Source organism: Fistularia commersonii, chromosome 14 (assembly GCF_037954325.1).
Source record: "Fistularia commersonii isolate RoL2024-O1a breed Wild chromosome 14, RoL_Fcom_v1.0, whole genome shotgun sequence".
NCBI lineage: Eukaryota > Metazoa > Chordata > Actinopteri > Syngnathiformes > Fistulariidae > Fistularia > Fistularia commersonii.
In genome coordinates, this window is record NC_141297.1 from 5,826,694 (window position 1) to 5,841,685 (window position 14,992).

Here is a 14,992-nt window from a genome sequence, read left to right on the forward strand (position 1 = left end):
TATTGTGTTCACAAGTTCAAAGATGTTTTTTTTTTTTTTTGGTTTTGTTTTCCTGTGGCGCTCTATGATCCTCCACTGTCCTCTTTGGTTCTCACATATCAAGTTCAGAGTTTATACCAAAGCCTAACGTTCCGGGCGATCAAAAAGGGAGCGTATCCATGAAGATTTTCTCCACGAGCGGCGGCGGGGGCACTAGATCTTCTAGTTTAAGATAGAAGATGCGCTGGAGACCCTGAGTGCACAGTGTCCGGAGCTCGGGCAGCTTCCCCAGCAGTTTGGACAAGTAATTAGGACCCAAGGAGGTAGAGGCGCAGCCGGAGACATGATCCTTCAGGCTGGTTATCAGCTGACTCTGCATGTCCTCCACCCGTTTTGTATCCTTGAGACCGTGTCGATCTAGGAGGGTAAGCAATATGTTCAGGGTCTAACAATAATCATATACAGTATATATATATATATATAGAGAGAGAGAGCCCATAAACTAATGTTGCCCACGTTAACATCCCAATAGCATTTAGCTGGCTGTTACAGGTTGTATTCTCTAGATGAGCTCACATTGCATTCAGTTATACACCTGTTGTGTCACTCCCTCTGTTGCATAACTGTCTTCATATGTCCACACTAGTGAAACTGGATTCCCCCGTTTAAAAACCGTTGCCCGGCTGGATGAAAGAGCTGCTGCCGCCTCACCTCGCCTTAATGTGTGTGAGCAATGTTAAAAGCCCTTACCGGCGATGATCACCAAGGCCGCCAGGCAGGAGAAGGAGGAGACGTCGAGCTTCATGCGGTGGAGTCCCTGGGAAAACTCCATGATGGAGCTGATCCACTCCCCGAAGCCTCGGACGCACTGTGTCTTGTGAAGGACGGCACCGTTACAGAAAATGAGCTTGTCGGTTTCAGGATTTGATCTTAAACGGGAAAAAAGAACATTTTAATTGAGATTTATGGCGGCACAGCGGTTCCTGCAAGAAGGTCCCTGGTTTGATTCCGACAGCGGTCCTTTGTGCAGAGCCTCCATTAAGGTTTTCAAAAGTCATACAACAAGCCATTTAACTGTAATATTGTGTGACATGATACTATGGTCCAGACAAACAAAGTCTTAGTTTTTCATTAACATGCTTCTCAGGAAAATTGCTGTAGAAACCGCATTTTTATTGACTCACATTTAAATACAAGCACTGAAGTACAGCACCTTAACAGTCAGCAATTAATTTATATGAGAAAAAAAAAAAAGAAAAATCAACCAAGGATAACTTTGGTTGATTAACTATTGTGTAAGAAAATAAAAAAAAAAAGCATTTCTTTCATTTAGAATTGTCTGAAATGTAATATTTAAGCGATGACTTTGCGCCAGTTTTGAATCTTTTTACCGTGACTTTATGTTTTTAGTAGCCTGGCCTGAATGTCTTGTCCTTTACTCACCGATACGCAAGACGCAGGATGAAGAGTTCCACAAAGGCCGACTCCAGCAGCAGCTCTTGGTCTTCTGAGCAGAAGTCGCAGAAGCCCGGGATGTTCTTCGCCCACTTCCTGATGACCTCCATGGAAGACGTGAGTAATTCGTAGAACCGTTTGATGTCGCTGGCGTCCTCTTTCTGGTTCGGACTGACCTCTGCGTCGTCGTACTGCAATAAAGACCATCGGATAAGCTCCAACTGGGTCGACTCTTTACTTGGCGCAAAGAGGTTTTTCTTTTCTTACCTTGGAATAATCCATTTGCCCAACGCTGGGGTTGGAGTCTATGTGGGCCCTCACGAGGGAGGCGATCATGCTCACTGGAGACACGCTGGACGCCACGTCCTGGACGACCTTTGGCTTGGAGGGCAGGCGACCCCGTCGACCTTTCAGGCTGTCCGTCCTCACAACTGGGAAAAGCGCGACATGAGAACTGAGTAACCAGACAGCAAACCACCTGTCAGAACGCTCGATGTCCTTTTTGGGGGGGAAGCATCCAGTAGCACCAGCCGGCGCGGGACAACAAAGACTGAGATTAGCGAAAAACTCCGTATGCTATTTATTGCACTTCAATTGAAATTTACCATAAAGGGATGCAACCCGATGCTGAATTAATAGACTATTAAGAGGAGAAGGAGGAAAATAAAATACCTACAATTCTGAATTTTAAAAAGATTCGAGCAAAAATACTCAAAAGAAATTGATGATCCGGATGTCAGCCATAAATTTTACAACAGCCATTATGAAAGTCTCCCGCGTCCGCTCATCCTGCCGCATGCCGATAATCATCGGTGGGATTCGCTGGAGTCGTCACCACATTCAAACTGTTATTTGTGGCCCGATCGGACTGCTCGTTTTAGGAGTAGGGGGTCTCTGATCTGAACCTCGGACCCCGACTACTAACAGGAGCAAAGACAGGGTTGATTTATGGCATCGGTCACTACTTCCAAAGCTCTTCAAGACACGGCATGACAATATTTATCTTGCTTGTTGTCCGACAACCAACGAGCACGAACCCCCGTCTTTTCTTAATATAGCAGAACATCAGAAACCCACCTTTCACATTTTCCCTTCACTCAAACGCCTCTTTCATTTAATTCCCTCTGACTCACCTTCCCGCACCATGCCCACAGCGAGACACTTCTGGAAACGGCAGAACTGACAGCGATTCCTCCTCCTCTTGTCCACAGGACAGTCCTTATTGGCGAGGCAAACATACTTGGAATTCTTTTGTACTGTGCGCTGCAGGAGAAAAAGAAGAAATTGCTTTAAAAACACGGGTCCTCAGACACCTGAATTGGGCAAAACCGAAAGCCAGATTTGATTACCTTGAAAAATCCTTTGCATCCCTCACAGGTCCGAACCCCGTAGTGCTGACAGGAGGCATTGTCCCCGCACACGGCGCAGCAACCCTCATTTCCGCACGGGCTTTTCAGTTTGGGCGATAATCTCCCGTCCAGCTGCTCGTTGCTGTCTTGGCTACACGTCTGATCGATAACCAGGGTGGGAAAGGTGAGCGCAGACACGCCGGGATCACTCAAGGTGAACGGGTCCTGCTCTTGCACGTGCGGTTGACCCAAATGGGACACGTCTTCCCCGGAGCCCGAACCAAATGTGAAGAAAGATGGCACGTGAGGGACCGAGGTCTCGTCGGCGGCCCAGTATCCGGGACTGGGTGAGAATGCGCCGTAGGCCGAGTCCCAGGCGGACACATGCGGAGTCTGGAACCCGGGAGCTGAGGGGGACGGGGCGGAAGCGGAGCTGCCAAAATAATCGGACCCACTCGGGGAAACGGCCTCGTCCGAGTAGCTCAGCATGAACCCCCCCTGGTAGCAGCCGTAAACCTGGAGATCGTCCAGCTTGAACGGGGTCTCCTGGCCCGAGGACGGGGCGATGTGGGCCGGGGTCGCGGTGAACTGGCAGGAGTAGCTGTCAAAGTTGCTCGCCGGGGTCCCGACCAGGGAGCCGATGCTGGGCAGGGAGGGGGCGGAGAGGTGGTGGTCCAGAGGGCTACTCATATCCATAACCATCCTGGAAATAAGGTCTGTGTTTTGAAGCTCAGAGCTGCCGAGGACGTTCTCGTAGGGCTGAGATCCATGCTGGGGGTGAATGCAAGTCATAGCTGCTGGACTGTAAGACACAGAGACAGAGACATTAGCATGTGGGTGGAGTTTCGGGTTTGGTCCAGAGTGGATCAGCAACTGGCACGGATCTCAGTGTTCTTCACTCTCTGTTTCTTCCCGACCGGTCGAGGCAGAGGGTCGCCCGACCAAAGTTTCTGCACGGGAAAGGGTAGCTTTTCCTCATCCTAGCTTTCTGTCAGTCATTTTAAAGAGCGGTAGTTACAGATCTGCTGCTCCATGTGGAAAACCTCAACACATCACAGCTTTTTGATTTGGCATCACATAAATAAATCTGACTTCACATTATGACACATAATATACTTAATTCAGCAAAGAATTCGGTGCATAGATATTTGTAAGTCATTTATTTTCTATATGAACTTTGGATCAAATTTGAGTCACTGAAACACCAGCAGTAGTATAAGGGTCAGGTATTTACCTGGTAACCCACAATAACAGTTCCATGTTATCTGTTTTAATTTTTTTAGTTGTTTTTTTTGGGGGGGCGATGCCATCATGCACACCGGTGTGCACATCTGGCCCACCAGGTGTGGAGAACCCTCGGTCCAAATGGTGCCAAAACAAGGTGCACATGGCGCAGCTGTACTGGGGGAGGGGGGACACCTTTCCCAACTCAACTTCTACAAACTTCTCTCCTTAAGAACTTAAAACACTTTTCTCCTCGCACCTTTGCATTTTATTTCACAACCCAAACAAACAAATATGCAAGGCGCGTCGCTTCTTGGACTCACCGAAGCGACTTGCGTTAAAAAAATAAATAGAAAAATAGAAAATAAATTTTTGAACATTAGATGAAATCATAAAAATACTCGCTTACCTGCGTGGCCCGGGTACGAGTGTGTGAAGCTGCTGAGGTCCACGAGGCGATATTTTCCCCTCAGTGTTCCCCAGCTGAGCAGCAGCCTCCTGGAGCGGCACCTCCGCTTTATATAGCGGCTGCCGCTACCCATGACGTCACGAAAGGTTTCCGTACAAGAACGTTGGGTGGGCGGGGAGATTTCCACTCATCAGCCAATCAGAGCGCCGCTTCCTAAGAAAACTCGGCCGGTGACGCACTACGGGATTCCGTTGACGCGCGTCGAGTGAAGAACCGTAGCATTGTCCTATCGACTGTCCCTCTCTCTCTCTCACACACACACACACACACGCTCACGCACACACGCACACATGCACATTTTAAATATGACAGAGATGAGAGAACATGATAATTCGAGCAGGAAGAAGTCTGCCCCCGAACAAAAAAAAAAAAAAATCTACTGTCTCACTTGCAGCTTCGTTCCTTTTTTTCTTTTCTGTTTCTTTTTTTTTAAGTTGCCTTAGCATCGTTGAACGATCCCAGAGCCCTGGTTAATCACCGTGGAGCTGTTTTACATTTATAAAATGTGCTTGTAATTAAGCTTTGCTGCTTTTATTTTTCCATTCACCACTCCAGTGCAACGTTGCACACGGTACACACTACTGTACCCCCCCCCAGCGCGCACACATACACACACACACACACACACACACAAAAAGGGAATCATTCATTATCACAATTACATATCAGAATCAGAAATACTTTATAAAGGCCCAAGAGGAAATTGCTTTTTGTTACAGTGGCAGCGCCGACTCAAAGGGTACAAGATGAAAAATATAAGCATCAATATAAAAACACATAAAATACGAATACATATATCTTATATAAAAGTTTGTACAAGTATATTTACAAAGTAAGTAAAAATAGAGATGGTTATAGATACATGAATTATAGATGGTTGTGTTGATGCGTCTATCTGTGCAAGATCAATTTCACCAGGGAGCATCTGTAGTGCATGCTGTGAATAGTATAAATTTTAAAGTTAAAATGGGCCTAAAAACAACAGGGATCAAAATCAAGCAGGGAAAGTAATTCCATATGCATTCCACTATTTCAAAATATGCACATAAATAATTAAAAAAAATATATATACACTTGTGATGGCTTTTCTTTTGCGTATCCCAGATCAAACAACGTCAAAGTATAATTACTGTCACACATTTCGTAGCGAAACGCGTGGCTTTGAATGACACCCGAAACAAAACGCCTACTCGAAAGGTATAGCTTGTGGTTTCACGGCGAGAGGCGGCTTTGAGACCAGTAGGTCGAGGGATGGTGACGTTCTGATAGTTTCAGCTGTGGCAAAAACAAAAACCGCCACCTTTTCTTTTGGTGAAATAAGCATAGTATTGTTCAAGGTACATTTGAACCAGAAAAGGCTCAGCTGGCCAGAGGCACTATGGCACATATCCAAAAAGTCGCCAAAAAACTCATTAATTCTTTAAAAATTTGAGAGAATCTTATCAAATGAAACAATGATGCATCAGATATAAACACATTATCGGTAACTCTGCATTAATTTAACATTTCACCCAGAATTTTTTCAAATTTATGCTTTGAACATGGTGACATATTTATGACTATCTGTGCATATCTAGGGAGAAATACGGGTATACTTTATTGCAAGACAGTGTTTGCTAACTAATAGAAAGCAAACTCTGGTTCCCAAAGGGGTGGAATGCTATTTGGTTGGGAAAAAAAGAACAAATACATATAAAGGAACATCTATAATCGTGTTTAAAAATGAAAAAAAAAACAAAAAAAAAAACTTGCGGGTAGGAAAGATAATTTACATGCACACACACACACACCTAAAAACATCCAGAAAACAAAAACACAGGCCCCCCTTCCCAGAGAGCTCCCTGAATATCTCCGACCCAAGCCACGTCCCTTGCCATTCTCTATACGCGCGTTGGGCACCGGGTGAATGCCAAGAGGGCCCGCCGTGACATATTTCCCCTCCCCGAGTGTAAAACGGATCCTTTTACAAGAGTGGAAACCATTGCTCTGGGATCCAGAGCCCATCGGTGTAATTGATTTCCCCTCTAGTCGACTTCGGAAGAGACAAATGATGGCGTGTTTGCATCTGCGCGAGGGGAAATTCTGCTCCGGTGACTATGGCAGGCGGCGGTTCATGTTTTTAATGCGGTTTTGGTGTGCGTTCACCAATATGCCGGCCAGCCAGATCTTCATCTCTCCCCCCACAGGGATTTCTCCGAGCCCGCCAAACCCCCGTCGGAGGGCCGCTCATCCATGAACGTCGCCAGTGACCTCTTTCTGACCCCCTCCGGGAGGAAGAGCTCGTCCAGAGAAAGCAGGCCTCTGAATTACTGGAGACATTCAAGTGTGGAGCTGTGATTATGGAAAAAGTGAATGTTTTAATAGGAACAAATCAGCAGCAGCACTGGGATCTTTGTGCTCGCTGCCTGTTCAATGATGATCCTCCTCTTAGTTGCCATCTGCTTCCAAAAAAAAAAAAAAAAAAAAAAAAAAAAAGGCTTCTAAGCCGCCGGTTGCCGACTGGAAACTAATCACCCTCTCATTGAAGGTTTTTTTTTTTCCTCCCCTCGTGAATGACTGTGTCTCTGTGATGTCATGCCAACACTAGATGGGCCTCCCCGCTACACAGAAACTGATTTCACTGGTTATCTGATCTGGATTATCAGATACAGCCTCTTCCTGCCGAAAAAGAATCACTGTGTGACATCAGCCGGCCCTTTCTTTAAAGGGACTCTTTGGATTCACGTTGTTTTGTGGGAGGACATCGCTAGAATGCTAATTAAATGGCGACTTTGTGTGGAAACAGGCTGATTTGACTCAGTGCGTGTGTGTGTTATACACTGATATGAAAGATTTGAGCCCTTTGTGTACATCTGTTCCCACACACACACACACACACACACACACACACACACACACACACACACACACATTGGCACATCATGTACTTGTTATGTATTATCACATGTGCCATGCCAGGGCTCCACCCACCACCTGTTGCTCTGTCACTGTGCTATTTTTGAGCTGAGAAGATGTTTGTCATTGTGGAGAAATCCTCTAGTTCTTCTGTCCGGACGCGTCCTGCCGAGGAGGCATGCCTGCGTTTCACCCGGAGGTCCATTAGAGCTCAGCGCCGCGATTGAGCTGATAATGGATATCACGCGCCAACTGCACTACATGCAAAAAAAAAAAAAAAAAGATTATAAATAAAGGCCCGTGGGTGTTTTCTGGATGATTTTATTGTCTGATAATGGCTTTTCCTTGACGTGCGACCTTATCCTGCGATGATTTGCTACCCAGAACCATCTGGGAAGGACTTGTGGAACCTGTTTGCAGAGATATGGACGCCGTTCTCGTCTCTGCCTTTGTCCATACTTCGGCCTGATATTTTTGATGCAGCAAAGCTAAACTGCGCAGCCTGCCATTCTTCAGGTCGCCCGAAAACACTCGTGGTAGATATTTTTCGACACAAATTGTATACAATCGGCTTTTTGCGCACACTTTGACATCAGACCCCAAGATGGACATTTGTCATGTTTGGTTGGACGTAAGTTGGGGCATCGGGTTACCATGTTATTGTCACGGTATCTCGGGTTTCCCATTTAATTTAGAAAACCGACAACAGCTGACGCTGATAGCTCATTGTTTTTCATTTCTGGCATCTCTCATGCATTCACCCGTCATACTGCTCCTATTCCGAGTTGCCCTGAATTACAGTGCTTCACCATGTCGGATTGGCCCCTCACCAGGGGTCAACCTCTCATTGGGGTTGTCCAAACAGCTTACACACCAGGCATACCTCTGGTGGCCTCACAACAGGCCATCAACCTTCTGACACCGCGTGGGCAACCTGTCTTTAACCAAGAACTGAGGGGTAAAACAAATAAGCACCATGACGGCAACAGCCATAAAGTCGACCTCGTTGGAACGGCGCTCAGAGATATTGGAAGAGGTGCCAGATTATTTTAAGATTAATTCAAGTGTCATCACCCGATGCAATTAAAAGTCAGTGAAATAAAGTCTGTGACGCATCATTTTGCAAACTGAGCGCTTTATCTTTTGGTACCTTTCGTATAAGCTGATGCCCACAGGCTACACGCCGGCTTCCCATTACAAGAGCCCCCGGTTGTTTCCCGGTCCACTTGGGATGCCTCTTCGGGCATCTTGGCGCCGCTGGTAACAGTAACATGAGCGAGGGCAGGTGACTCGTGACGCGACAAGAGGTGGAACTGTCCTTGCGGGGGGACGAGTGATGTTACAGCGATAAAGCTGTCAGTGTCTTACGTCTAGGTGTTAAAGCCTTTTGAAGGAAACCCAAAAGTACAGACCGCGATTACAAATCTGCACTCGTGTCCCTTTATCAGTGCACGATATTAACCCGGTATCCTCGCGAGTTCTCTCATTTCGCTAAGTCCCAGGGGGCACGTCCTAATCTACAGCGGCGGTCCTGCCAGGCGCCCACCATTGTTATTTCCTTATGAATATCAAAGCTACTATAATCGCGTCAGCTATCACCATATAACTGTTAGCGCGACTGCTATTATTGGCATGAAATCATTGGTGTCTGTCCCTCCCAACACTCATACCCCCCTGTCTCTGTCACACTCTCGCTGTCTATCTGGCCTTCCTTCTCCCTCGCTCTCTCTTTCTCTCTATCCCAACCGGTCGAGGCAGAAGGCCCCCCCGCGTTGAGATAGGAACTGTCCAGGTTACCCTGTAAAAATTTAAATCATTTTAAAGAGAGTTGGTCCAAACCTTCTCTACATAGAAAGGGTCATGAGACAACTGTTTTGCGGTTTGGTGCCAAACAAATTAAATCTGACCAGACTTAGAAATGCAAACTAGAATATTGCTCCTCTAGCAAGGTGACAAAAATTGCGAAAAACAAAACAAAACAATTCCAGGCAAGCCTCTTTTGTCGCCGCAAGATCAAATATCAGCCGCAGCCCTCGTAATCTGCACCTGCATTCAAATAAAGCAGAACCCACGCTATCGGTGTCCCCAGAGGAATTACCTGATTTCATTCCTGATGAGATACAAAAACCGTGTCAGGCTCATCACACCTACTTTTTTTTCTTTTTCCAGCTTCGCCGCTTTGGTTAATGCAAAGTGTCATTCTCTTGTATGGTTGCCGTCCCTCCTTCGGCATCGCCTTGGTAACTTCACAAAGATGACGCAACGACGGGATCTCTCTGGAGGTGCTACCCGCTCACGCCGACACGTCGAGGAAAAACAGCGAAAATGGGCCGCCGAGTGCGCAGAAAAAATGAGAGACGGAGGGCACAAAGTGAATTTATAGTGTCGATGGGGGTGTTGAGGGTGAGAAGAGCGGCCTTTGAACTGCACACACTGGGTTTTTTTTCTATTTCTACCCAGGTCTGGTATCTGTGTGATAATATATACATGAGATCCAGCTGCACAAGGCAATATTGGCCTCTACGAACGGACCGTGGCAGGACAGATAAATTTGAGACCGCACATATTATGTGCGTGAAATATCAGCCCCGGCCTGCGGGAGGGCCGTCGGGAATTCCTCGGCAAGGTGACCGGGTTCAGCCTCGGCTCCCCCCCGCTCCCCGGCGAGGATTGAAGACGCAGGTGGTCTAAGTGTGAAAACTGTGCATTGTTTTCAATTCTGCAACATGTCGTTCAGTCACGCTCGCGTGCTTGTGTGAAGCTGTATTTGATTCCACTTGTGTTTTATTTATATCTGCACTTTATCTAATATTTACTGTTTACAGCGTCAAATGTATACACTGAAATATGGAAACCACTGCGTGATGTAATGTAGCGCAACGGTGCAACAGCATGCTGGAAAACTCTATCCTAATTGAAAAAGTTGAGCTTTTCTCAGGGATTCTTGATTTAGATATCGCTATATGATGTTTGAATGACAGTATAAACGGTTGCATGTACCTGTAGAGTACAATATGCCTCTGTTTGTCCCACAGTGGGACAGTTTCACATTTGCACAGCGGAAAATGGACGGTGCAGAAGACGTAGTTAAACAGTAGCATAAAAAAAAATCTGAAAATCTGAAAAATATAAACACTCGTGCAAAAATGGAAACTGGCAGCGAACAGCAGCCGCAACAGCAGCAACATCTATGATGTTAAATGAATAAATGGATGAATAAATACAAACACCTGAAAACTAGGGGGGTAAAATGCCCCTTTTAGACATATATTTATCACATGGGGCAACAGAGCAATTAATATTTGGTATTAATAATTAATATTTACATGGTTGAATTACCCCATATCAGACTCTGGCATATTAAGGCTCGTGAGTGACATCCGACCCATTTGCTTTTTTGTCAGGCCCGCCAAACTATTTTCTTTTAATATTTTAATAAGTATTTTCAATTAATATTGAATTTAGAAACTTCTTATTTTTTCCCTTTGTTTATTTTTGTATGGATGATTACATACAAAATAATGTCTGTACACTTATATGATAGTTATTGATTCTAAAGTTGAAGTAAAATGCCAAAATATCTCAATTGCAATTTTCATTTTGGTTCAATTTACATGATACGTATTTGGCCCGCAGAAAAATCTTTTTTTTAAAAGAAATGTGACTCGCCAGCCAAAATAATTGCCCACCCCTGGGCTATACGGTGTGAACGAGAGGGTGAATGGTTGAACATCTCAATATGTATGCGATTGACTGGCAAGCAGTCCAGGGTGAACACCGGCCTTTGTCCGTTGCCAGGATAGGCTCCAACATCCCAGCGTGCCCGAGTGCAGGATCAGCGGACTGGATAATGAATGGATGAGTGAATTAATTCTCACATTATAAAGTAAACTCCATTGCATTTGTCTTGGTTCACAATTAAAACGTAAGAAAAAATATAGTGCTAGCGTGAAGAATGTATGATATATCTAAAAAGCTGCTTTCTAGGTGACCGTTTGGATGGTATTCCAGGCTTGGAGAAGACGACTCGAAAACCCGAACGTACCAAAGCTGGAGACGCCGATCCATCAGACGCACTGGAGCGGATTAAAAAATCTGGGTAAAACCTATCAGGACCAGGAGGGCAAACCAGGCAAGGAGCTACTAAACGAAAAAACGGGGAGTCACTCTTGCAGAAATACAGATGGACCATATGAAAGGAATGCAAAGTCGCAGGAAGCACGGCGGCAGGAAGAGGAAAGGCACACACAACCTGAGAACAGGAGTAAAAGTCCAGAAATCGGGAGAGAATGGTTTCAGGATTGTGTGTTTTGTTTTGCGTCCCCTCCCGGAGGCCTCGGCTCTCCCGCCCTCCCCGCACCTGCTCCTCATCTTCAGCCGAACCCTCCTGGATGCCATGCGCGAATCACCACTTGGCTATAAGGAGCCAGCTCTGACGGGCCGCCTGCCAGGTTGTTGTGCCACGCCAGTTTTGGATTATGAGCCAGATTTCCAGCCTAGTTAAGGTATCGGCCACACATGTAGGGATATTTTTGCACCCCTTGGTTTGAAACAAAAACTCCTGTTCACATGATCCCGGTTCTTAAAAATATCTCTGTACACATGTGAGTCTAACAAGTAGTGCAAGTACAATGACCGGCCAGTAGGGGGCGATGTGTGTGATTTCGGACAAGAAATTGACGGGGGGGGGGTTAGTACCTGTTACGCCGCGTCCTGGATCCTCCACCTGTTAACCAGCCTCACCTGTTATCACATCCGCCTGCCAGACCCCGTTCCGGAAAACTCCCCCCCTTGCCAAGCTTCGTCCCCTGGAAATCCTCCCTCCCTAACCCCCCGCTTCGCTGCCAGACTGCAGCCAACTGTCGGTGAACTAATAAAAGACGTTCTGTTGTCACCCTACCTGCCGCCTCCTTGTCTGTTTCTGCTCGCTGGCTTCTACGTGAAACGATAACACGCTTTCAATATTTTCTGTAGGGGTTATTTGTTTTTCAATTTGTTGGGAATGAAGGCCTCCAAACTATTAGAGGCAGCTGAATTGAAATGTCATTTTTTTTTTACAGTGCAGTAATCCCTCTCTCTCTCACACACACACACACACACACCCATAGTTGGGTGTTAGTTGAAACCCTAGACCCCCCCAACACCAACCGCTCACACTCAGCCCGGAGCCACGTCTTTCCAACAATGAAGCCACAAATCGAATGTTTGATTTGTTTTCTAATTCATCAATGAAAAGTCCGTTCTGCTGACGGCGGGGAAACTCCGCCGCCGCCAGAAAGCAAGAGTGGTCTGCCACCCGCTGGCGAGGAGGGTTAAAACCTTTGGGCCGCAACTCCCCGTTTACAAATACTTGTCCTAATGCCTGGTGATGTCCCCGCTGAATATAGACTTTATTTTGTTAGCTGCGACCGCGGGCGGGCTGCGACGGACCCTCACATCACTGCACCTGCCCTGGGAGTGTAAAATGACCAAAGACTGTAAATCTGTCCCACAGGGGGGCCCTCGTGACGCAGCCTCCGGATGCTGATCGCAAGAATTCGTTTTCTCGCGTGTGAAATCGGTGTCATGAAGCAGGGCTCCGACTTCTTTTGAGTTTGAGCTCATACACATCTGCTGACGCTGCCAGAGATAACCGAAGTCTTGCACCCCCGATCGTAAACAAAATATCACCGACTTAGACGGGGCCTTGACATCAGCGAATGCATGCATGCATGGAATACATTTGGGAGGCTTAATCGCACCCGTGGCCATTATAGACGATCACATGGCTGGATCTGAATGAGCAACTGAAACTTCTGTCAAAGGTCAGATTTACGAGCGCTCGTAAAAAGAGGATTGGATGGCTCGGGGAGGCAAAAGCAAAACCCCCAGGAAGCGATCGTACGTCGCGTCTGCATTGACTGAAGCCTGCGAGACGGGGTTTTTGCCATCTGTCAGCAGAGTTAATGCTAATTTAGCCCGACTTAATCCAACCCCGATGAATGGCCCCGTCCTTGCTGTGTGTTCACAACTTGTTTCTGTCGCCCTCGAGTGGAGAAAAGGTCTGGTTTACCGTTTACCGGCTCATCACTTGCTGAGACAACTCCCCCTGCCTTCTGATATCACCATGGTAACATCAAGTTTAAAAAAAATAATAAAAAAAGAAGTCACTAGATCAGGAAACCCGGAGGGGAATATTTTCCGGGAATGTCTGCAGACATTTTGGACCGGATTTGTACCGAAACGTGGCTCCGATCTGAAGGTCTTAATAAGCCTGAAACATTCTTAAGTGAATTTCTTCTGTCTGATCTCTGTAAATTTAGCAAAAATGGTCCCAAAAAAGGAATTCACAGAAAAAAGGGGGAGTTTAAATGAAAGGCTAAAATGGTCCCAGCCACCTACGAGTCCCACTTGTGACACTCAGTGTGTTCCGGTCTGGTTGTTCATATTTACGTCTCAATGTTTAATTGCGAAAAGGGAGAGTTGAGTTGGCGAGGACATTTATAGCGCTTTCTTTTGTTGTTTGCCTTTTTTTTTTTACCCCCAAAGTTGCCAAATAACAGGAAGTGGAGGCCGTGGAATGTATCCGGAGGCGCTGTCCTGCCATGATGAAAGCATGACTGGGTCTAATGTGACTCTTCCCCTTTTTTTGACCTGACGCGTGACACAGTTTTGTATCACTCTCACATTCCGCCGGGAAGCTTAAGTCCCCGCTGTCCTTATCGGGTTCCGCTCTCCGGCCCGGCGGATCAGACGTCGTACGTTTATCACATCTTGTACCTAAAACACATAAAAATACGAGATCCCGTTTCAAAATTCCAAGGCAGGTGCAAACTTTTTTCAGAGCAACCACTTCGGCGATGTTTCGGATCAAACTCTTAGGCAACTTAAATGTGAGGCCGGAGGGCCGGTGGCCCGGAGGGCCGGAGGGCCGGAACAAGTGATACTTTATGTCGCATGCTTGCGGTGACTTCAGTGCTCCAAGATTTCTGCTGACCAGTGCAGAAACAGGAGGAGGTCACGCACTTGGCGCCACTTGGGACCGGGCCATTAAAATTGACTTTTGATCCCCTCCCCACCCCTCCGGAACAGAATGCACAAAACATGAAGAAGACGGTTCCGAACAGTACGCGAGAGTCTTACACGGCAAACGAGGCTTCGACATTATTGAGTTTGGCGATTTCACCCAAGGGGTCGCTGGAAGTACGCACCTACCAAAAGGAACACCAAAATAAGTCGGCCGCTACCTGAAACGAATGGAAAAAGACGGACCGGGGAAATGCTATCAGTTTTAGGCCGTAGCAGAGTCGGCCCTGCATTCTGACTGGTGTTCAGATGTCGATATTTGACACTTAGTGGTCGTGCACAAAGAAAGTACTTTGTTAGGTTGTCAACGGCGAATGCTTGGTAAGCTCTAGGCAACGGGGCTTCCGGATAAACAGAAACAGATTGAATCAACCCTAACGCAGCATTTGTTTTCATCATTTCTTACAAAACAGAACAACTCTGGGCGGCAAAAGGCTTGCATTTTATGGAAAAAGAGAAAACGAGGATGTGGAAATGAGGTCCTGAAACTGGTATTCGTGTTGTTGTTGGAAAATGCTGCTCACTACTGGACGGCCCGGGGCCGTTGCGCAAGACG

General features: G+C 46.5%; 1 protein-coding gene across 1 annotated transcript; it reads right to left on the reverse strand.

Moving 5' to 3' along the window:
• Positions 1 to 4,501, reverse strand: nr4a1 (nuclear receptor subfamily 4, group A, member 1). The gene is made up of 7 exons (XM_086159733.1): positions 4,417 to 4,501; positions 2,784 to 3,585; positions 2,568 to 2,697; positions 1,702 to 1,865; positions 1,423 to 1,625; positions 730 to 908; positions 1 to 396 (listed from the first exon to the last, which is right to left on the reverse strand). The coding sequence occupies exons 2-7, from the start codon at positions 3,573 to 3,575 to the stop codon at positions 140 to 142; spliced, it is 1,725 nt and encodes a 574-aa protein (XP_086015859.1). The 5' UTR covers positions 3,576 to 3,585; positions 4,417 to 4,501; the 3' UTR covers positions 1 to 139.
• Positions 4,502 to 14,992: the final 10,491 nt, after the last annotated feature.